The following is a 21,944-nucleotide window of genomic DNA, read 5'->3' as shown; positions in this document are numbered from 1 at the left end:
TTAGCAGAGTAGCAAAGTCCTAAGACGCAGCAAGTGAGGATATGCTCAATGCAGCAGCTCTGGGCACAGAAACAAAGAAAAAAAAATAATCTGTGTACCCTTGGAAAGCCTCAGGATTTCCAGCAAGATACCCTTGCCTTCACTGTCAACCCTTGAATGGGATCCTGGCTCCACCCTTCCAGTCCCTCAGCTGCATTGCAAGTATCTGAGCTCCCCTGCGTTCACCCTGCCTTCCCACCAGTTGCTCAATCAATGCTTCCTGACTTAGCACTTCTATTATACCATCAACTACAACTTAGAGCCTACAGACTATTTGTATGAGAAAATATGTAACTTTTTACTGGATTATATAGAAAGCAAATTGCTTGTGTAACTCCAATTCTTGCAGTTTGATTGACACCAGCTGTGATTATTTTTTTTTTTTCTTTTCTAAACTTCTCTGTCTACAAGGCCCATATGTCACAGTGAATTCAACTTGCCAAGATTTAAAAGGAAAGGAGCATCAATACAAGAAAAGTTCCTAAATCATGATCTAAACATGAAATGACTCTAAGCAAACTTGGTACTTTACTTACTTGGAGCAGATGTATGGCATACAGCGGAGTTCCCAGAAACTCATCCTGCTTCTAATTCTACAAGGCCTTCATATAACCACGACATTTGTAACTATGTGACATTTGTAACATTGTAGCTATGTGTATATGGTTACAAATCTAAGATTCATCTCTGAGTTTCAAACCTGCTATGTATGCACACATTCGTACCCTCATAAAAACAAGGGAGACCAAATGTGTTCTCATTACCTTCCTGTTCTTTTATAATCTTTTTTGTAGGACCTGTCTGGTGATGGTGATCTTCTGCTGTCACGGTGCCTATGCCTGTCCCTCTCGCGCTCCCTTGAAGAATTCAAAAACATAAATTAAATGAGAAATCTGGGACTTTCATACGTTCCACACCTGAAAGCAAACTGAAATCATGTTATTCAGAATGACATGACAGTTAATAAAGTCATCTATCTCAGTAATACTTAAATTCATACAACACAGAGGTATCTTTGAGAAATTTACCACAGGACTTATTGTCATTCCTCCTGTTCTTCGGTGACAAACAGAGAAGGGTAAGATTACTACACCTTTAACCACTCTTCATTGCCTCAAGGCATGGAACAAAATCCTATTCCGCACACAACTTTGGAAGTACAGCAGTAACTCAAGTATTTCAGGCAAGCCCTTTTCTCCTGACAGTCACTTGAGATGCACACACACACAGATTAAAAAAAAAAAAAAAAGATACATACAAGGTCTGTATCACAACAAAACCATGTACCTCACCTACAAGACTCCACTTGCACATAACATAAAGAACTGGGATTGGAGCTACAGGATCCTTGGGGCCCCTCCCACCCCAAGCCATTTTGTGATTCTATGAAGTTAGCAGGAATTACTGGGTACATTAAGTGCCAAAGATATCACACTGGCACTTTTCCAGACTAACAGCTGACAATTTGTTATTCTACAATCATATGTGTAACTGTTACACTTCCTAGTAAAAGAGTCTGCTGATATACAAGGGATCATAAATACATACCTCAGGTAATTCTGTGGGCTATTGCAATGATGAATCATTTATGAATATATGTATGTTTCCACATGTATATGCATGAAATAACATGCAATTTTACAAAGCACAAAGTTTATATAATTTATCTACTGGTCTTCCCTACACCCACTAATTCTTGCTCAAGTGTAGATTTACTGTATATCCTACTGCCTTCTGATTTGCTTGAGAGATAAATGCTGTGCAAAGACATACCAAGGCAGGGAAAGAACTGCCTTTACAATACACAGATACATTGTAGACTAGATCTAGAAACTGTAGTCTTCAATCAGTAACAGACCAACCTCTGAGAAAGAAACTGCTGGAAATACATACTTGCAAAACTTAAAACTGAATTTTTCAATCCAAACTGTAAATTGTGAAATTATGTGACAAACATCTGGGTCATCCATAAAACACTGAAAATTCTACATGCTCATCATACAAAAAAGTCTTAGGGAAAATCTTTTTTTTTTTTTTTGAAAATCAGATTAAGATCAACCAAAACAAACTACACTTAGTACATGTGGGTGTTGTTTTTTTCTGTTTGTTTGTTGTTGCTGTTTTTGTGTTTTTAACACAGGTGTTGTGAATTAAATTTCTGCATTTCAAAATCCAAGTATTTTCATTACAACAGACACTAAGTATAAATTCATGTTACACATGAAAACACCAGATCTTCCAAAATTAGAAGCATGTGATCCAGGTGCCCTGATAAACTTTACTTTCAAGTATCTCTGTGAACTCTCACCTAGATGGTTAGACAAAAAGAGCAAACGTATTGATGGTTTGCTCTAGAACACTGCACAGCGAACTGTGCAAGGTCAGCTCATAGCTCTCAGTCTGATTCCATCTATAAAGCAGAGGGACAGAAACTTAAAAATACATCCCAAACTGAGCCGTCTGCACTCAGCTACCTGAGTCAAGCCACACAAACATAAACTTCTATGGTAAATCCCAATGAGGTCAGATTACTGCTCAGCAGCCCACTCTGTTTTCAAGGATAAGGGGGACAAGTATACTGGCTTGCAGAGATGAAGAAAAAAAACCGTATCTGAAAGACAGCAGAAGAGCAGCTCTTTCCATCAGAGCTGAGCACTTGCCTATATACCACAATGGAAGGGAAAACAAGGGGGAGCAAAGAACACACTCATAGACCACAGAACAACAACCAAAGCTCTCCCACTGCAAGCAGAATGTATCTCACTACCTGCTACGCTCATAACTTCTATGATGAGGTGACATTCTTCCTCTGTCATACTCTGTCCGGTGCCGACTGCTTTCCTGCCTCCTCCTATCCGGACTGCGGCCTCGATCCCGACGATCCCCGTGGTTATTGGACCGATGCCTGTCACCGTGGATGTGACTGTGCTCACGATGCCGGTGCTCATCATAGTGCTTGCTCCTCTCTGGAGATCGTCGATCACTTTGTGATTTTTCTCCCTGGTACTGACCCGTGTGCCGAAAATGGCTGCTGCTGCTGCTGCTATTGGTAGTGCTGCTCTGAAAGGAGCCAGAGTTGTGCTGATAGCTATTGAAGTTAGGTGGTGGGAATGACTGTTGGGAATACCCTGTGGAATACACAGGCTGGTAGTTGACTTGCTGTGGTATGACTGGTGGTGGGGGAGGATGGGGTACTGCAGGAGGAGGCATCATGTACGGAAAAGTGCTCTGTCCGGTAGGAGTTGCTGGCACAGGAGCATTGCTAGGGGCTGGCACTGGTGGAGGAGCAGGAGGGAAGCATGGAGGCACTGGGAAGCTCTGCCTCATCTGATGGTTTGGAAATGGTGGCCTCATGGGACACTGGTTGATGGGATTTTGTGTGGAAGGGGGAACCGGTGGGGGATATGGAACAAAGTCTGGCCTGGGAGGCATGTAACTGGTGGCTGAAGGGTTTGAATAGGTAGCTGGAGGTGCGGCTTGCTGGTCATACTGGTACTGTACAGAGGGCTGCTGGGGGTGAAGCTGCCGCAGGTTCTGAGGACGATAAGTCTGTGCTGATGTTCTTGCTCCTGGTCCCCCCTGCCCACGGGGACATCCTCGTCCAGAATGGAAAGACATGGTTCACCTTTAATGAGGAAAATATAAAAGTTCATTGTACAAAACTTTGTAGAAGGCCCTCAGTACATTTGCAAGAACTATTCCTGAAATAGCAAAGTTAGTTTCTGTCATTTCCTTTAAAAGAAGCAGTGGAAGATGACTGTCTTTCAGTGGGAGCTCTGCACTTCTCAGAGCTCTAGTACAGATCATTAGGACCCTTTCATTTCTTTAAGTCTTTAATCCTCTACAGTAGTTTACCAGTAGTCTTTAATCCAGCACTCCAACTGGACCATGCTCCCCGACTCAGGACAAAGTTAATTTTAACAGGTGACTGCAAGGACAGGCTATGGTTGCAAGCAGCTCCACTAGTATGTACAAGATACATCAGTATAAAGACTTCAGATACCCTGTATCACCATAAAAACCAATCATGTTAGCATCTTCAACAGTCACCCAGGTCCTAAAATGAGGAGATCTCTCTAGCACATCATTCTAGAGTTCAGATAGGAAGACTTTTCTGACACCTCATCACAAGTTATCTGGTCCTACAAATCACACACATTTTAAATGAGCTAAACAGCAACTAACATTCATGATTTTCACCCCAGTTTATCACAGGGACAAATTCAACAGATGTTTTGCAATACTTCAAGTTAGGCAAAGGTCTTTTTGTGGGATGAGAATCTAACAGGTCACATAAAAATTTTCAGTGTAGACTACGCTGTTACTCTAAGTTAAATGAAATAAACAGTTCCAAAAATTCATAAATCCAATTCTTATCTTACCAGTAATTGCCACTGCTTCAAGTAGGCTGAAGTTGTGTTCAAAACTATGCACACATGTAATGCATTGTATTAACTGATAAATGAAAACAGCTGTGCTTCACAAAAGATAAAGTTCATTCTTTAATTAAAATTCCTAAGTTTAAAACCTGTGGGGTAAAAAAAAGAAAACAGTAAAATAAAGTTTAAAAAAACACTCATAGAATCATAGAATTGTTCAGGTTGGAATAGACCTTAAAGTCTTCAAGTCCAACCACAGCCTAATCAAACTACCCTAACTCTAACAACCTTTCACTAAATCATGTCCCTGAGCAGATCTCATGATGCTTTCCTTGAAATGGAGAGAAAAGTTAATCAGTTAAGTAGTCAAGCCTTGTTTTCCTAAAAGATCACAGAATGGCTTGGGTTGGAAGCATCCTCAAAGACTGCCTAGTTCCAAACTCTCTACCATGGACACGGCTGCCACTACCAGTCCAGGCTGCCCAGTGCCTCATCCAACCTGGCCTTGAACATCTCCAAACACGAGACATCCACAGCTTCTCTGGGCAGCTGTGTCAGTACCTCACTGCCCTAGAAGTGAAGAATTTCCTCCCTAAGACCTAACTTAAATCTTCCCTCTTTAGGGTTAAAGCCATTCCCCTTTGGCCTATCAATTGGTCTTGGTGGTGGGATTTGTTCCCTTTTCAAAGGGAACAGAGGCCAAGGGATTCAGTAAGAAAGCTGCATTTCTAGGAAGCAGCAGCCACAGTGGTAAATCGATTTTTCCCTTCCAGTCAGCAGTGCCTCTCCAGCACTCTTGCTTCTATAAAGGCTCTCAAGAAAACCCACAGTTCATAGAATCACAGAATGGCCTGGGTTGAAAAGGATGACAGTGCTCATCTAGTTTCCACGTGCAGGGTCACCAGCCACCAGACCAGGCTGCCCAGAGCCACATCCAGCCTGGCCTTGAATGCCTCCAGGGATGGGGCATCCACAGCCTCCTTGGGCAACCTGTTCCAGGGCTTCACCACCCTCTGAGTGAAAAACTTCCTCCTCATATCTAACCTAAACCTCCCCGTGTTAGTTTAAAACCATTCCCCTTTGTCCTATCGCCATCCACCCTGGCAAACAGCCGTTCCCCACCTTGTTTATACGCTCCTTTCAAGCACTGGAAGGCCACAGTGAGGTTTCCCCGGATCGCCAGAGAACAATTTTGGCTCTAGTACCTTCACAGCTGCTAAATACCCAGAATAACAGACAGAACCCCTTTCCTCCTACCACACAGAGCACCAAAGCACAGCCTCCCCCAGGCTCACAGACAGCAAAGCAGCCCAGCACCGAACACCCGAACTCGGATCACAGCCCGCTCTCCAGGCTCCCTGCCCACCCCCAGACCCTCGGCACACAACCCATCCCACCTACCGCCGCACGGCCGCGGCCAGCCCGGCCCTCTGCTCCGGAAGAGGAAAGCGCAGGGCGGGCACAACGCTGCAGGAAGCACCGCCCCGCCCGGCATGAGCGGCACAGCGGCTGCCTGCGGGCCCCGGCCCCGCGGCGGGGGGCTGCGGTCGTACCCGGCGCTGCCGGTGTGGGTGGTGGAGGACCACCAGGACGTGAGTGGCGGCGTCAGGCGAAGCGCCGGGCTTGCGGGGGGAGGTGGCGGTGTGGTGCGGTCAGCTCGCGTTCTGTTTTCATCTGCGGATAGCTCTTGAGTGAAGAACTCCAGCAGAGGATGAGGTTGGGCAGTGGGAAAAGCACATCCGAGTCAAGTCACGTGGGCATCGGGAGTTAAACCCCTTCTTTGAAGCTGGATGGGTTAAATTATCTGTTGTTCAGTTTTCTTCTCTCACAGGGCAGTGAGGCAGTGGCACAGCTGTCCGGAGAAGCTGTGGTGCCCCATCCCTGCAGGTGCTCAAGGCCAGGTTGGATGGGGCCCAGAGCAGCTGAGTTGCTGCTGGCAACCCTGACCAGTACACGGAGATTGGGCTGAGTGGGCTTTGAGGTCCCTTCCAACCCAACCTATTCTATGATTCTATGATAAAACCCAACAACAGCAAGCCTCTAGTCATGGGGCTGGATGATTAGTGAGAAGGGTTGCTGCAAATACAGAGCCTTATAAAGAAGTAAAGGAAGTAGAAGCATAATCTTCTGTTAGCTTCACATGCTCAGGGCTCAATAATTGTGCCCCATGAACATGATTGCTACCCCTCTGTATTGTTTGCTGTCTCTTTTCTCTTTCAAATATAACCCAAATTCTAAGGGAGTGTGAGTGGAACTGGTGTTTCTGCTTTTATAGCTGTCTCATTCGTTACAGTGGAAATATGTGCTTTTTTAGGTGCTGCCTTTCATCTATCGTGCAATTGGTTCAAAGCATCTGCCTGCTGGTAACATCAGCTTTGTTCACCTTGATTCCCATCCAGACCTCCTTATCCCTGTGAATATGCCTGCAGATACCGTGTTTGACAAAGAAGCACTTTTTAAGTAAGTCTCGTGTGCTGCATCAGGATACATTGTCCACTTCTTGCTATGCTTGCTTTTTGTTGAATATTGATACAACTGCATATGAAATACGAGCAACAGATGTGTAAATCAGCCTCAAGCTGTATTTTCTTTATTTTCTGTACAAAATTTCATAGCTCTGGATAAAAGAAGTTGTTATGTTTCTTTTATGAGCGTGGTCAAATGTTTATGTTGCATTTTAAGAAGATGTAAGACATGATTTACTTTTAGTTCACATTGTCAGATTGGGCAGTTCCTCTGAGTGACAGGACAGCACTCCAAATGGATTCTTTTCAGTGAGCTGCAGGTTTTAGAACAGCTTTTCTCTCTTAATGGTGACAAATTGACTGAGATTAAAATAAACATTTCTTGTGCTGACCTGGTGCATCTGTGAAGTTGAGTATGATAATTAAGACCAGTGTTTATCCCTATCTTCTTAGGTAGGCAACAGGGTGATCTGTTTTTGTCTATTATTTCCTGATTTAAAATAAATATTAATTGTTCCTGTGTTTCACTGGTACACAGCAGTGGGAAGAGGAGATAATCAGTATATTAGCAATTGTGTCACCCTGCCCATGGTCCATATTTAGTTTTCTTTGCTGGATGAATGAGAAGCCTTTGGACTGCATCATATACATAAAGAATTAGGATGATAAGAACAGATGCTATTCTGTAGGTGCTGATTGGCTCACATTCACAACTGAGGTTATATCTGAAGTCTACTTAGGGCAACGTACAATAAGATACTCCCTTGGGGTCAATTATGTGGAATGGAATTCATGATGCACCTTGCACTTCTACTCTGTCAGGTATATTCAGAGAGAAAGACAAGAAGTCCATGTAGCAAATAAAGAACCATACTAAGAGTGAAGCTGACTGCACTTCATAATCCTATTGATTATTACTTTTAAAATTTTATTGTATACATTTTTGGTTCTTCTTACAAATCAAGATTTCAATCCTTTCTCTTTTCTTTGGTGATATGACCCGTACACAGAATGTTAACTTCAGATGATTTGCATGGGGGTATTTGTGCTGTTCTTGACAATGTTTTACTTGCTGGTAAAGTAAGTGTTATTGCCAGTCTTTCTCTCATCATTACAGTGAGCTAAGTATTGAGAACTGGATTATGCCTGCTGTTTATGCTGGCCATATTTCTCAAGTGGTGTGGCTTCACCCACCGTGGGCTCAGCAGATCTCAGAGGGCAAACACAGTTTTTTAGTTGGGAAAGACATATCAACAACTACAATCAGGTAAATCATTTGCTATCCAGTGCTGGTAAAATAACAGCTATGTGCCGTGTATTTTGTATTCTTGAATAAATATAGTGATACATTTTCTTTTCTCAATGAAAATTCAATTTGTATTTGTTAATGTTTTGGGGTGTCATGTGACTGTTTGTTTTAAGAGGTAAAGTTTAAGTTGTGCCTTAGTCTCTTTTTTTTTAAAAAAAAAAAAAAGTAATTCAAGTTATTCACACTTCATTGCATTCAGCCAAGATTTCAATTAATTTTCTTTGATAAAATGAAAATCTTAGGAAAAAAGTAGTTTTTTAGAGGATTGGGGTAACAGAACAGCACTTAGATCCTCCTCAAATATCCCTTATCAAGATGAAACAAGCCCACTTGCTCAACTTCCCCTTGTTGTATGCTCCATCCGGTCCTCTAACTTCCTTAGCCATTCTCTTAGATCCTCTCAGTTTGTTGACATCTCACATGTTTTGGGGGTCCAGACCTTGGCAGAATATGTCCAATGAGACCTCAGTGGTGCTAAATACAAGGTGAAATCTCTCTTTTGGTTATGGGCTTGCTAGTACAGTGAAATTTTGCAATTAGTCTTTATCATTGTAGGGGTGTATGGATTGGTTGCGCACACTTTGCTTTATACTTTGACTGACCATTCCTCTTCTGTAGCATCCTGCTGGTCTGTGCCAAGCTGGTAATGCTGCACGATGTTATTCTGTCCTAGATGCAAGACCTTTTCTTTATCTTAGTTGAATGTAATGAGATTCCTGTAGGTTATTCCTCTGGGTTGCCTTAGGTCCCTCAGGATGCCAACACTGTGGAACTGAACTTCAGGTTTCTGCCATTTTTGAAATTATTTGAATGTGGCTGATGGATGGGGATACCCTGTAATTGATAGGGGCCTTAACAGAAGTGCATAGAAGTTCACATTTCCTCTCAAAGTTATTTCTTTAATCTGAATTGAAGGTTTTGCACTTGGGCCAGAAGAATCCCAGGCATCTATACAGACTGGAAGGAGTTGTCCTTGAGAGCTGCCCTGCAGAGAAGGATCTGGGGGTCTTGATGGATGAAAAGCTTAACATGAGCCGCAGTGTGCTCTTCCAGCTCGGAAAGCAAATGGTATCCTGGGCTCCATCAGAAGAGGGGTGGCCAACAGGGACAGGGAAGTTATTGTCCCCTTCTACTCTTGTGAGGCCCCATCTGGAGTACTGTGTCCAGGTCTGGAGCCCCCAGTACAAGAAAGACAGGGAGCTGTTGGAGAGGAGAACCACAAACATGATCAGGGGACTGGAGCACCTCCCCTGTGAACGCAGGCTGAGGGAGCTGGGTTTGTTCAGCCTGGAGAAAAGAAGGCTGCGGGGTGACCTCATTGCAGCCTTTCAGTACCTAAAGGGAGCCTACAAACAGGAGGGGAATCAACTCTTTTTGAAAGAATAGATAACAGCAAGATGAGGGGAAATGGATTTAAGTTGAGGGAGGGGAGATTTAGGTTGGATTTCAGGGGGAAGTTCTTTACAGAGAGAGTGGTGAGGTATTGGAACAGGCTGCCCAGAGAGGTTGTGGATGCCCCGTCCCTAGAGGTGTTCAAGGCCAGATTGGATGGGGCCCTGGGCAGCCTGGTCTAGGACTATATGGGGAGGTTGGTGGCCCTGCATGTGGCAGAGGGGTTGGAGATCATGATCCGTGAGGTCCCTTCCAACCTGGCCATTCTGTGATTCTGTGAATTTATGGCACTTAAGGCGTAATGTGTTGTAATATGGCTTGAAAACAGTACTATTTGTTTGCTATAAGTGAACTCTAGGTTTTGGGTTGGTGTTGTTGTTGTTTCTGTTTTTAAATTAAGTGGATTCCATGGATATGTAGCTATTCATCCTTGTTACCTGCTCTCCTCACACTTAGAATAAGGATTCATATTTCAGGGTAAAAAGCAGTTAAATGCTGTATATTAATCCATGTTTTATTGACATCCGTGGGTTCCAGAGCACTTCTCAAATGCAACCATAATGATTTTCCTCACAAAGAAAAAAGTGATTGAAGGCAAAATATCCAGTGCTTTGTATTATTATCCCATAGAATTGATTGTATCTTGTCAAATTATTGATGTAAGATACAATTCATTGGCACGTTAATCTTAATAGCACATAACATAAATCTTTCTTACCCACTAAAAAATCTTACAGGACTACTATCAAAATTCCAGAATGAATTTTAATATATTGATTTAGCATTGAAGAGGTAGAAAAAAATCCCATTTAAACACTTGGAGATTAAAGTAAATAATTTTGTATGCACAGTTTTATTGCTTTTGCTACCTATCAAACATTAATTCATTTTTCTTTTGGTGACTTATTTGCAAAGCTTTTTACAAAGATGTGTATTAACTGTGAGTTATTGTCTATTGTAGGGTTACAGGTACAGATCATTACTTTTTAAGTGATGGTCTTTATGTCCCCACTGATCAGCTAGAAAATCCAAAGCCTTTAAATTTACATGTCGTTCTCATTAATCCTACTGAAGCATCAAACAGCCAGGAAGAAAATGACAAAGAAGCATCCACTAAGAGACTGAAGCTAAATACAGATGACACAGCAAACACTGCTGCTACCTCTTCATCAGTGGCTCCTGGTGACCACGATAGCAACTTCTCAAGTGTGAAGAACAAGGAAGTACAACATGCAAGTGCCCTGAACAGGGCGAAACTGTTGCCAGAATGCTCAGCTTCAAGCTCCATAAGAAACAATGAATGTCCAATAAGGGAGGTTGCTAAAGATATCTGCCAAGTTCTTCAGAATGGGAATGCATTTGTTTTAGACATTGACTTAGATTTTTTTTCAGTTAAGAATCCATTTAAAGAAATGTACACAAAGGTAAGTATGACAATGGAAACTTCCCTTACCATTCATAAAAGAATACTCATCCTTCTAGCACTTGATGTCTGTGGAGGAACTTTCTTCTAAGATAAATTAGTGGATCAGCTGGTCATAACTAATGAATTATACTAATATTTGACAGGGAGACAGTATAAGGGAACATATACTAACAAGCAAAGCAACCTAGCAGGATTAGGTCCTTACATTTGAAATGGATATTCAGTGCACGTTCAAGCTTAGAGATACATGGCATACCTCTGTGTGTTGTGTAGAACATAAAAGCCATACTTGGTTTTCTACAGGTAATGTTCCAAATACCTGCATCAGGATTAATTTGGGAGAGGTGAGAGATTGTTCTCTTCACCCTTTCCCATAACATGCTTTTAGAAGGCCACAATGGTATCAGAAACAGACTGTCCAAAGGATATCATGGTGTTGATTATTCAAAGAGTGGTGACTCCTCTCAATGAGAGACTGTAAATAATTTCCTTTGACTGGGCTAATGAACAAGCAGATTTTGTCTCTGGTGCCATGGCACTGAGCTCAAGACAATGCCTTGTGTTCAGTTTATAACTTGACTGCGCACAAAAGATACCTCTCTTGTGCAGTGTTATAAATATGTAGATTCTCAGAGTTGCTGAGCAGTTAGGAAGCTTTCTTGATGTGAACGTGATTTTTAGGAACTAGCTAATCTGCCCTGAAAATTGCATGTAGCACTAAATGCAAATTCTTTTTTAAAGATTTACAATTTTCAAATTCTTCTGCAATATCACAACTGTTTGTGGTGGCTAAGCTTCTCTTTAATGGTACTTTAATCTCAGCCTATGCTGGAGAACATCTGACTTCTCAGAGTTTCAGCTGGAATACCACACTACTTCCTTGTTCGCTGTGTAGAAATAAGTACAGCAGTCCTCATCTCTGTTAGCTTCTGACATTGAATCTTTACGATCATGGTACCATCAGACTATCACCAACACTAATCATTTAGAATTTAGAATCACAAAGGAAGCATAAAGCAAAGCAGAAGCACCGTGAGGGTCTTGTCACATATGAACCCTTTGAGGCCTTACAATTGATTCTGCATAAAGCCATGGAAGAGTCTTGTTGGTTGATCTGTTTATTTGGGAGGTGGTTTTTATTTTCTTGTACTGTGCTAAGTTCTCAGTTTTAGGAACCACTTTTGGACATGGGCTTGCACAGAGCTCCAAGTATACCTTTACTGATAAGAATTTCATTTGCCATTAATATTTCTTACCTCTGTTCCCTCTATTGTAAAATGCAATCATTCTATCAGAGCATGTTGCTCAAGTTCATACTTGGAATATAAGAACCCAAGGATAAACTAAAAAGCAAATATGGCTTGTGAATTCAGAAGATTGTTCTCTTTACACACATGAAAAAAAATCCAAAATATTTTGCTAGAGATGCTTTATATTTCTGTAAAATTCAATGACCTCTTAGTTTGCCCTTTCTTCCCTCTTCTACTCCTGAAAAAGTCTTCTGTTTGTCTTTTCAGTGGTGTTAAATGAATAATAAGATTTGTTTATCTGCAGTATTGGAGTAGAGAAATTATCATGTTCAAATTTGTTCTGTTTTTCAAAAGTGCAGTGCTCTGAAGTTTTTGATTTCCACTTGAAGAAACTAATTTTTTTTTTCTCCTTTTTCAAAGACAGAATATGAGCTCTTACAGGAATTGTACAAGTTCAAGAAACCTCACAGAAATGCAACAGAGGTATGGTATTTCTTGTGAGATACATGAGGAATTATTCTTTTGATTTACAAAATAAAAATGACTTAGCATAAAGAAGGAATCTATGAAAGATGCTTAATGAAGTAGACTTTAATTAAGCTATGCAGTATGCTGAACACAAATCAGCAGTGTCTTAGTAATTCTTTTGCATTAAACATTTTAACATTTAAGTGTGTAAATATTTAACACAAATGTAAAGATTAATTCTTGCAAACAAATGGTAATTGACAAGACAAATGAAAACATAACATATCATCTGCTGTGTTTCTTTGCAAGATTCAACAGGGTTTTTTGGTGTTGTGCTTCTCCCTGCCTTTCTGGGTCTCCCTTTCCTTGCCCAGGTTGCTCTTCCTTTATAGACAGAGTTGTGCTAAATGCCTAGTTTGCATTTTATTTATTTATTTAATTGTACAATTAGATCTATATTTCTGTCATACTATTATAGGCAAAGAAAGTACTGTTTGGGGTTTTTGTTTTAAGTAGTGTAGGGATTGACTGTTTAAGGTTGATTACTGGTGCACATAGAAAGATGTCTTACTCATACCCCAGGATCATAAGGTGTACTTCAGGAATGGTTAACACCCTTAGCTTTTCTTTAAATTTAACATGAAGTTGACATCACTGGCAAAAAGAAGCAGCCTCTAAAATGAGAACATCTATGTTCTTAATTGTTATATTTATACCATTGTGCTTTTTAATAATTTACCTTCATATATCACTGCACTGAGCATCTGTTATACCAAATAGGTTAAGCATTGCTTTTAGCTTCATGTGCTGTGTATCCTGCAGTATTTACATGCACAGCTGTATGCACGCATGTATGTAACCCTACTTAATGAAGACAGCCTCTTCTTCATGTGCTCAGAGTGTTTTAAAACAGTGCCTAAATTTTTGCTGGATCAGAGCTGTAGCAACCATTTTAAATTAATCCCAAATTCTTTCAGGCATGAAAGAACTTTAAAACCTCAGCTAATTCATTTTGCTTTTTTTTTTTTTTTTTTTTAATTTATTTTAGTAATATTTTTTTAAACCTGAAATATGAAGGTCTCGTTTCATTACAAAAGTATAAAGCTTGCATTCATCTGAGTCCCTGCATGTTCATAATAAATTAATCAAATATGGCAGCATTTCAGTGCTATACAAACAAATCCAGCAATTAATCATATAGTTTTTTTGTTCTCCTTAATGTATTCTACTACAACACAGATGTGGTCTTTCATAGGAAAGTCAGAGGAGAAAGAAGTGGTGTTTTGTGTTGTTGTTGTTGTTTCAGAAGGTACCTAATTAATTTCTGCAGGCAGTCATTCAGATCATCTTGAAGAGAGATGCCCTGTAGCAAAGAGCTAGTTGTTTTCCCATTTTACATGAGATGAACCATTTAAAAGCTTGACTGGTAGTGTAAGCCATGATTTAGCTAGGAGAATCATTCTTACCTCTTTTGTTTTTTACATGCATATTTAAAGGAGGATTTGCTGGACTGTGTTGAAAACCGTGTTCATCAGCTAGAAGATCTAGAAGGAGCGTTTGCAGATTTTTGTGACAGTGATGATGAAGAGACCTTACAGAAGTGGGCTTCCTATCCTGGGTAGGAGATCTCTAAATGGCTTAAACACTCCCGTCGTTGGTTTATTCCTGTAGCCTTTGGAGAAGAATCTTCCTGAACTGGTGACACAGTTAGCAGTAAAGTGTTCTTCCTTATTACCACCATATTGGAACCCTTCCTGGTCAGCTTAAGTAAGTTGGGATTACAACATTTCAAATAAATAAGCCTCTTGTTGATTCTTTCCTGCTAAAACTACTAGAACAGTCACCTCTCCTGAAAGACCTTTACCTTTTCCATACTAGTAGGAGTAGGTTTTGATTTTCCTGTGGAACTCACTGTTACTACCTTCCTTCCCTTTCTAAGATTCAGCTCTCTACTGCAATAAAAGAAACCACTTCCCAGTGCCAGTGAGATTTTTCGTGCCACCTCTCCTTCCTTGGGAACCTTTCTGGAGCACAGAAGATGAGGCTCTCATTCCTGACCTGTTGCAAAAGTAGTGCTGCAAAGAGTCTTCCAGACTTAACCTACTGGATTTTCTTTGCAGAGTCAGCAGTGCAAACAGAATCATACATCAGTTATTGCCAGACCCATGTAACAATGACCAGGAGCATTTCTTATCATAGTACATTACTTTTGAGTTGCAATAGCTTTTCTCTAGGTTGCCCTAAAAGAAAGGCAAAGCAGCTGTGTGTGGCGTAGATAAGAATATAGGGGTTTCTTGAGGAAGATCTGTTGAAACAGCACGTGATACTGATACTCCATTTTTCTCAGGTGCAAGATGACGAGGAACAACATGTTAACTTCTATGTTATTTTTTTTTTAATTTCCACATGTATGTTTCCAACTGCTAACGTAAGTTTTGGTTCTGTTTTTAACTCCAGATTGAAACCACTTGTTCAATTAGTACACAGTTTGAAAAGCAGAATGGAGAGCCCAGACTATGAAATGGTAGGTGACTGGGTAAAGGAGTAGAAAGTAATTAATTTCAAAAGTATAACTTCATCAAGCAGGGAAAAGGACATACTTAATTTTAGGTTTGCTTCTTGACTCAAACATTTTAAGTTTTTGGTTTTTTTGTTGTTGTTTTTAATGTTATTGCTTAGGCAGCTTTTTTAAAAGCTTCTGAAATTTTACTATGCTTGTCTATACTTATGCAACATTAATAAGATCTTTAGGACTCTCATGTCTCAAGCTGCTTCCTGTGATGTAAGGTTTCATTTCATCAGGGTCTGTTTATTTTATTTTTAACTACTATCTGAAGAAAAGCTTCGTGCCTGAAGATGTGAAAGTTACCTGCTGGGCTGGAGTAGTTTAGGGATTTATTACACAGATAAGCTATATTACTAATTTGTCAACAGAAAAGAAAATCTGTTTGATTTGTCTGTAGGTCCATCAGGCTGGTCTGACCTGTGATTATGTTGAACTTCCCCATCATGTTAGCACCAAAGAGGAGATTGATGGCCTTTTACAGTCTGTGAAGATTCTGCTGAAAAACATGCCTAAGCCCACGCTTGTGACAATTGCTCGGTAAGACTGTAGGTTCTTGTTTACTCAAAAAAATTCAGATTGTGCTTGCAAAACTAAATGATTCTGTGACTATGGCATCGGTTGACTTGTCTTCAAAAGAAATTCTATCTCCAAGAGAAAATCTTAGCGTAGTAAAAATTGGCATTTGGAAGCATGAATCATTAGACAGTGATAGTACCTATACTGCTGAGGGAAGGTTCTGTGCTGATGTCCAGTCTTACTGGGCTTTAGAGTGTCCAGCACAGATATCAACAGTAATGAAGACATGATGATTTAACCTTCATTGTAGGCTATATAAAGGCTTTATGTAGCCTTGTTTGGTGCAGAGGATAGCTGTCACTGTGGTTTGTATTATCTTCATTGTTTCTGTTAAGATAGTGCCTGCATGGCCTTTCCCACTATTGGTCTAGAATTAATTGCACTTCAGGTAAGATTTCTGTTTCTAGTGAAATTTCTGATGGAACTGGGACAAGTTTTCATCTAATAGTCTGAAAGGTATTCATATTGTAGAAAAATCTAAAGTGTTTTGCATAGAGTAAAATTTGCGCTTCTGGGACTGCAAGGGGATTATTTAGGAGGACAAAACAGAGTTTGAGGCCAGGGCCAGAAATCCAGTCCTGAGAGAATTTAATTTGAAGACCACAGTGTATCTACTGACAAGTTATTGCAACTTACTCATTTGAAGAACACTAAGTATCCCTAAAATACAGGCAGCAATGCCAGTATCTGACTTGAAATAATTCTTGTCAAGAACAGTAGTGTGGCTAATACTTAAAATAATAGAAGGCTGTTTTTCCTGTGCCAGCCACAGAGTTGGAATTTTCCATTTTTTTTCTACCAGTGTTTAAAATAATTATTTGTTTGAATGCAAACTAGCATACTCTCATTCTTTTTTCAAATCTTTGTTACAGATCAAGTCTGGATGACTATTGCCCTTCAGAGCAGGTTGACATCATTCAAGAGAAGGTTCTCAGTTTACTTGGTTTCATGTATGGCACTCTGGATGTGCATTTAGATTACTCAAGCAGTTCATCTTCTTTGTGACTTTTCTTCATGCATTGCTTTTTAATGCTGTTGATGAATTTAAATTGTGTATTGGCTGTTATTTCAGCAGGTGGCACTAGAGTCCAAGCTGACCAAGAGTTTAAATTGCATTGCATTTTCCAAACCAGCTGCATCTGAACTATTACCAATATAGGTTTGTTCAGATGATTCTGCAATTCTTATTTTTCTGTCTTGCTTATTCTTAACATTGATGCAAGAGGAACTATTCTTTGTCCACAGAATGTATTTTGTCACCTAATTACTTTAAGTTTGCTTAGAAAAGGACATTTTAAAAATAAATTGATTTCTTTTTTGTACTTAAACTTATTTTATGAAGTTCAGCAAGTAACAGATTTCTTTCTGACTTACATTGTACTTTTAAAAAAATAATCTCAAAACTGCCATTAAAACCTAAAGTTTGCATAAGGATCTCTCCTAACTGCTGTGCTTGAATGGTCCAGGCACACTGCTCACATTCTCTAGAGCATCTTGTGGCTTCTGGCCCATCCACAGAATACTATTTATAACTTACATTTATATTTTTCTAGGGTATTTAACTGGTGACTCAGATAATATGCCCAATATACAGACATAGGCTTGGTCCAAGGACAATGTTAATACTTCTGTAAATTCATTTTTTTTCCTTCTTTCTGAACTGTGCTGAACAAGTAAAAAATAAATGTACATGAGGAAAGAAAGCAGCCAGCGTTCATCTGGGTTTTATTGGGAATGCTTCTGATTATATATTTCTGCTGTTGTACTTAGTGCAACAAAAAAAGTAAATATTAAGAATTTTTTGTTTCACAACAACAAGCTGTTGTAAATTTCAGCTAATGCACTCCACATAACAGTAATTCTAAATGCATACAAGTTTTTTTGTTGTTGTTTTGATTCTGTTTTTTTGCATGTTGGATTTTTTTTGTTTGTTTTTGCTTTCTTAAGCCAAAGCACCTAGAAGCTCCAAAGTAAGACACAATATGTGGCATATACTAGAAAATACATCACTACAAAATCATAGTCTGTAATTACTAGGATTCTCAATGTTCTAATTTACTATTAGGGGAAAGTGTTTTACTAGCCTTGAAAGCCAACAAATCAAATGTGGATAGACTAATGTAATGATGTAATGTAATGTAATGATACAGCACTATTAGGAAGCATGATATGATAATAATGAGATAGTTAGAAAAAGTATGGAAAAAAGAAGACAGAAGAAAGGGGTGAGAAGGAGAGAAAGAATCAGTAAAAAAAAAAAAAAAAAAAAACTGTTATACCATGTGTATCGCATAAGTAAAAACCAACAAACTAAAAGAAGAAAGGTTTTCTCACTTTACCTGACAGAAGTAATGCCTCTTTACTGTTGAACTTAATTTCACCATCTGCTGACTTCTCTGAGAGCACAGAAAGGCTCAGAAAATAAATTAGTATCTACAGAAGAAGATGTGAGGTATAAAGAAGATTAAACCATAAGAGAAAAGGTCTATTGCGCGCATCTTTCAGTTATGGAAAACAGCTTTTCTATATGATTGCTTGGTAAACTCTTGGTAAACTCTCTGATACCTGCTGGCTTTTTGCAGCCCTTGACTATCTTAACCTGCTCCAATATTGATTAACTAATTCAGTGAATGGCTGAAGCTGGAAAAGAACTCTGGAAGTCATCTCCTCCAAATACCCTGTCCCGTTGAAGCAGATCACCCAGGAGCTTGTTCAGATTCCTGTTGAAGATCCCTGGCGATCTTTGAAAGTATTAGAATTACTGGAGCTATTGACTAATGCCTGAAATAATACTATCCTGTTTTATTTTTCTGTATTACACTTCTTCTCTATGTACTCAAAGACTGTGTACACCCTTGAAAGTGAGCAAAGAGAGACTGATCCCCACAGGATAATTTGGGTGCCTGATTTGAGTTGAAGAACTTTTCTAATGTGTCTTATTTTCTCTTTTAGTAAAGTGTTAAGGAAGACGGTTCTCCTGTTTTTAGGTTCTTCAGTCAATGGCTAAAATTTGATGGACTCTACTCATAAATAGAAGATATTAAACAGCTTTTGCTTAGTCTGCTTTTGTCACACTGTTAAGTTCTTCACTTTAAGAGTTCGCACATACAAAGATGATGTGAAAAGGATTGAAAAAAGTTAATGACAAAAGCTAAACATGGAAAGTAGAGTGTAACAGCAGCTGGAAACTACACATCTGCTAATATTTCATACTTTCACTTTTCTTAATTATTCTCAAAAACTGTGAACAGTAGGAGAAGCAGTGTAAGATAGAATGCATAGGTATATTAATTTATTTGCGAAGGCATAGAAGATTACTGAATTGCAGGCCTGATGCACCTAAACAGTTCCACGAAACTTTGGTATGCAGTAATTCATGATGATGTTATTGCCCTTTCTCCTAAAACACTATAAATAATGTCATTATTATTAAATAAATAAAAATTGTTATAATATCTGGAAAAACAAACAAATGAAAACAATACCAAGAAGATAAAGGAGAAATATACCTTGACCTGTGTCTAGCTAATGTTTTAGCACTGACTGTATTGTTGTTAATTATTATCTAAATTCTGTCTGTCAGAGAAATACTAGATTAATTCTATTCTAAATTTTTTTCTTCACATGAAGCAAGTTAAACATTCCCCCTGTTTTGATTGGAAAATGAATGACAGCTGAAAAAAATACTGTTTATCTCAGTCTTGACAATGAAATAAAAGCAGAAATAAAAAGGACTAAATATGGATTGCTGAGGACTTACAAGTAGAAAAAATTGTGATAATGTAAGTATTACAAAATTATCTTGTTGGAGTAGGCAGACAAAACTAGAAAAGTGTTCTCAGGATTCTAATGCTTCCAAAGCATGAAGAAGTTCATATTTCATAACTGAGAATTTTCTGAATTCTATTAGCTGTTTCTGGATATCTCATTTCATATAGAATAAGACTGAGATGGTGACTTATGAAATGGAGAGCCATATAAAAAAAAAGTAAACATTGTTTTGGACTGCCATGTTAAAACACTACTGAGAAGGATCAATAAGGTTTTTGAATGAGAAAACGTAATTGTGCGCACACTAAATCTGGTAATAGATGTCCACCATGAATGAATATAACTGGAATCAACTTGTGAGATACTTAAAACCAGCTTGGTAGTTGCGTGTTCGAGATGCTAGGAATAGATAATAATAATTAAAAAAAATTGTTGTCTCTTAAACTTACCCAATTGTTTTTATTTGGGAAGACTGATGTTTTCACATTAGATAAGTAATTGTTGGAGTAGTTTTTACACTAAATTTTAATATCTAAGATCATTATTAGATCTAAGTCTAATTATGGTTATCTTGTAGTGACAGAGCTTGAAGAAATAATTAGTTGTGAAAGATAGGCACCAATTAGGCTTTTAATTTGGATCCTAACAATCCCTCCGGAGAGTTATTTTTGTCTTTTTGAATACATACAGAGGACTGAAAATTTCAAGTTTCTTAAACAGAGCAGGTAGAAAAAAAATATTACTGTTTAGTTCCAAAACCCTTAAATAAAAGAATTATATGCAAAGCAAATATATATATATGTATGAGTTTTATGAAGCATTTACAGTTTCATAAATTACTTTGGTGTCAAGGGTGTTGGAATGAGATGATATTTAAGGGCCCCTCCAACCTAAGCCATTCTATGATCCTATGGATGTAGGACTAGTAGCTGTTTTGAGCAAGTTTGCTTACAATACGAAACTGGGAGGAGCTGATGACAAGGATGGGGAGGCCTTGCAGAGAAATAGACAAAATAGCTGGGCCATCACCATCTGCATGAAGTTGAACAAGAGCAAGTGTCTGATTCTGCACCTGGGAAGGCGTAATCCTTGTTATACATACAGACTGTGAGATAAGATGCTGGAGAACAGCCCTGTTGAAAGCGATCTGGGGGGCTTGGTCAACAGCAAATTGAAAATAAGCCAGCAGTGTGCCCTGGTAGCCAGAAAGGCCAGCCATATCTTTCATATCTTGGGCATAGCACTGCCAACTAGTTGAGGGAAGTGACTGCTCCACTTTGCACTTCACTAGTATGGCCTCAGCTCAAGTACTGTGTTCAATTTTGAGTGCCACGATACAAAAGGGACATAAAACTAGAGCATCCAAAAGAAGACTACACAGATGGTGAAGGGTCTGGAGTGGAAGATGTGAGGATCTGCTGAGGTCCCCTGGTTTGTTCAGCATGGAGAAGATGAGGCTGAGGGAAGGCCTCATTGTGGCCTACGTCTTCCTCATGAGGGGGAACAAAAGAGCAGGCACTGATTTCTGCTTTCTGGTGACAGTGGAGGGTCAGATTGGGTGTTGGAAAAGGTTCTTCACCAGAGGGTGGTGGGCATGGAACTGGCAGCCCAGGGCAGCAGTCCAACCCCAAGTGCTGGAGTTCAAGGAGTGTCTGGGCACTGCTCTCAGATTTATCGTCTGATTTTTGAGTGGTTCTGTGGGGAGCCGGGAGTTGGACTCAGTGATCCTTATGGATCCTTTCCAACTTGGGACATTGTGTGAAGGCAAGAGTGTCTCCATGGATATCTGTGTCTGTCTGAGGCCTTCTAAAGGTAAGCAATTTTTCTTCCATTTTTGTGTCCCTGGCTGCTGCATTTGGGCTTGTTCTCATTTGTTGTAGCTAAGGACTTTGCTACCCTGCTACTATCACTGTACTTTCTAATCTAAAAGATTATTATTTTTTTTTCTTTTCTGGAAAAAGCAGCTTTGTAGTCTTTCCATATACTTTCTCAAGTTGACCTCTCAATATGTATGTACTACTTAGATATACTTGTAGCATCTGTGTGAATCTTGCAGCAAATTTAGACAAAGGAGGTATAGATGTCACTCTGCATTATATATGAACATGAAGACAAAATAGCAGCATCCTGTGCAAAATTTGCAGTTTCTGATTTTTATCTGGTTACTTTTTACTTGATAGTGTGCTGGAAGTTGTCAACTTGGTCTCAGAATATTCTGTACTGAGGAAATAGAGGGGGAGATTAACATGGTTTCAGGGTGACGTTCAGTCAATAGCATTTGACTTCCATTTTCAAATATTTCA

At 39.4% G+C, this 21,944-nt stretch overlaps 2 protein-coding genes across 5 annotated transcripts in view; one reads left to right on the top strand and one right to left on the bottom strand.

The window, feature by feature from the left end:
• Positions 1-5,891, bottom strand: part of DROSHA (drosha ribonuclease III) — a 67,918-nt gene extending 62,027 nt beyond the window's left edge. For 2 of the 4 annotated variants that reach the window (XM_031589245.2, XM_090137057.1), the window contains exons 1-4: positions 5,820-5,891; positions 4,422-4,567; positions 2,807-3,664; positions 804-896 (exon numbers count right to left, since the gene is read on the bottom strand). In XM_031589245.2, coding sequence (XP_031445105.2) covers positions 804-896; positions 2,807-3,657 — 944 coding nt within the window. In that variant the 5' untranslated portion in view covers positions 3,658-3,664; positions 4,422-4,567; positions 5,820-5,891. The other 2 variants (XM_090137058.1, XM_090137059.1) reach the window with 2 other exon arrangements.
• C3H5orf22 (chromosome 3 C5orf22 homolog) lies at positions 5,839-20,422 on the top strand. Its single transcript, XM_031589247.2, has 9 exons — positions 5,839-6,010; positions 6,733-6,878; positions 8,001-8,150; positions 10,546-11,008; positions 12,681-12,743; positions 14,225-14,346; positions 15,186-15,252; positions 15,692-15,831; positions 16,743-20,422. The coding sequence occupies exons 1-9, from the start codon at positions 5,912-5,914 to the stop codon at positions 16,873-16,875; spliced, it is 1,383 nt and encodes a 460-aa protein (XP_031445107.2). The 5' UTR covers positions 5,839-5,911; the 3' UTR covers positions 16,876-20,422.
• The last annotated feature ends 1,522 nt before the right edge of the window (positions 20,423-21,944 follow it).

The sequence above is a fragment of the Phasianus colchicus genome, chromosome 3 (genome assembly GCF_987193195.1).
Source record: "Phasianus colchicus chromosome 3, bPhaCol1.hap1.1, whole genome shotgun sequence".
NCBI lineage: Eukaryota > Metazoa > Chordata > Aves > Galliformes > Phasianidae > Phasianus > Phasianus colchicus.
The sequence above is the reverse complement of the archived record's forward strand: the minus strand, read 5'-3'. Positions and strand labels throughout refer to the sequence as shown.

Excerpts from the sequence above, each read along its gene's own strand:
- C3H5orf22 (XM_031589247.2), top strand. The coding sequence starts at position 5,912 with ATGAGCGGCACAGCGGCTGCCTGCGGGCCCCGGCCCCGCGGCGGGGGG. Across the intron at positions 8,151-10,545 it reads ATATCAACAACTACAATCAG|GGTTACAGGTACAGATCATT; the intron begins GTAAATCATTTG and ends TGTCTATTGTAG. Across the intron at positions 12,744-14,224 it reads CTCACAGAAATGCAACAGAG|GAGGATTTGCTGGACTGTGT; the intron begins GTATGGTATTTC and ends GCATATTTAAAG.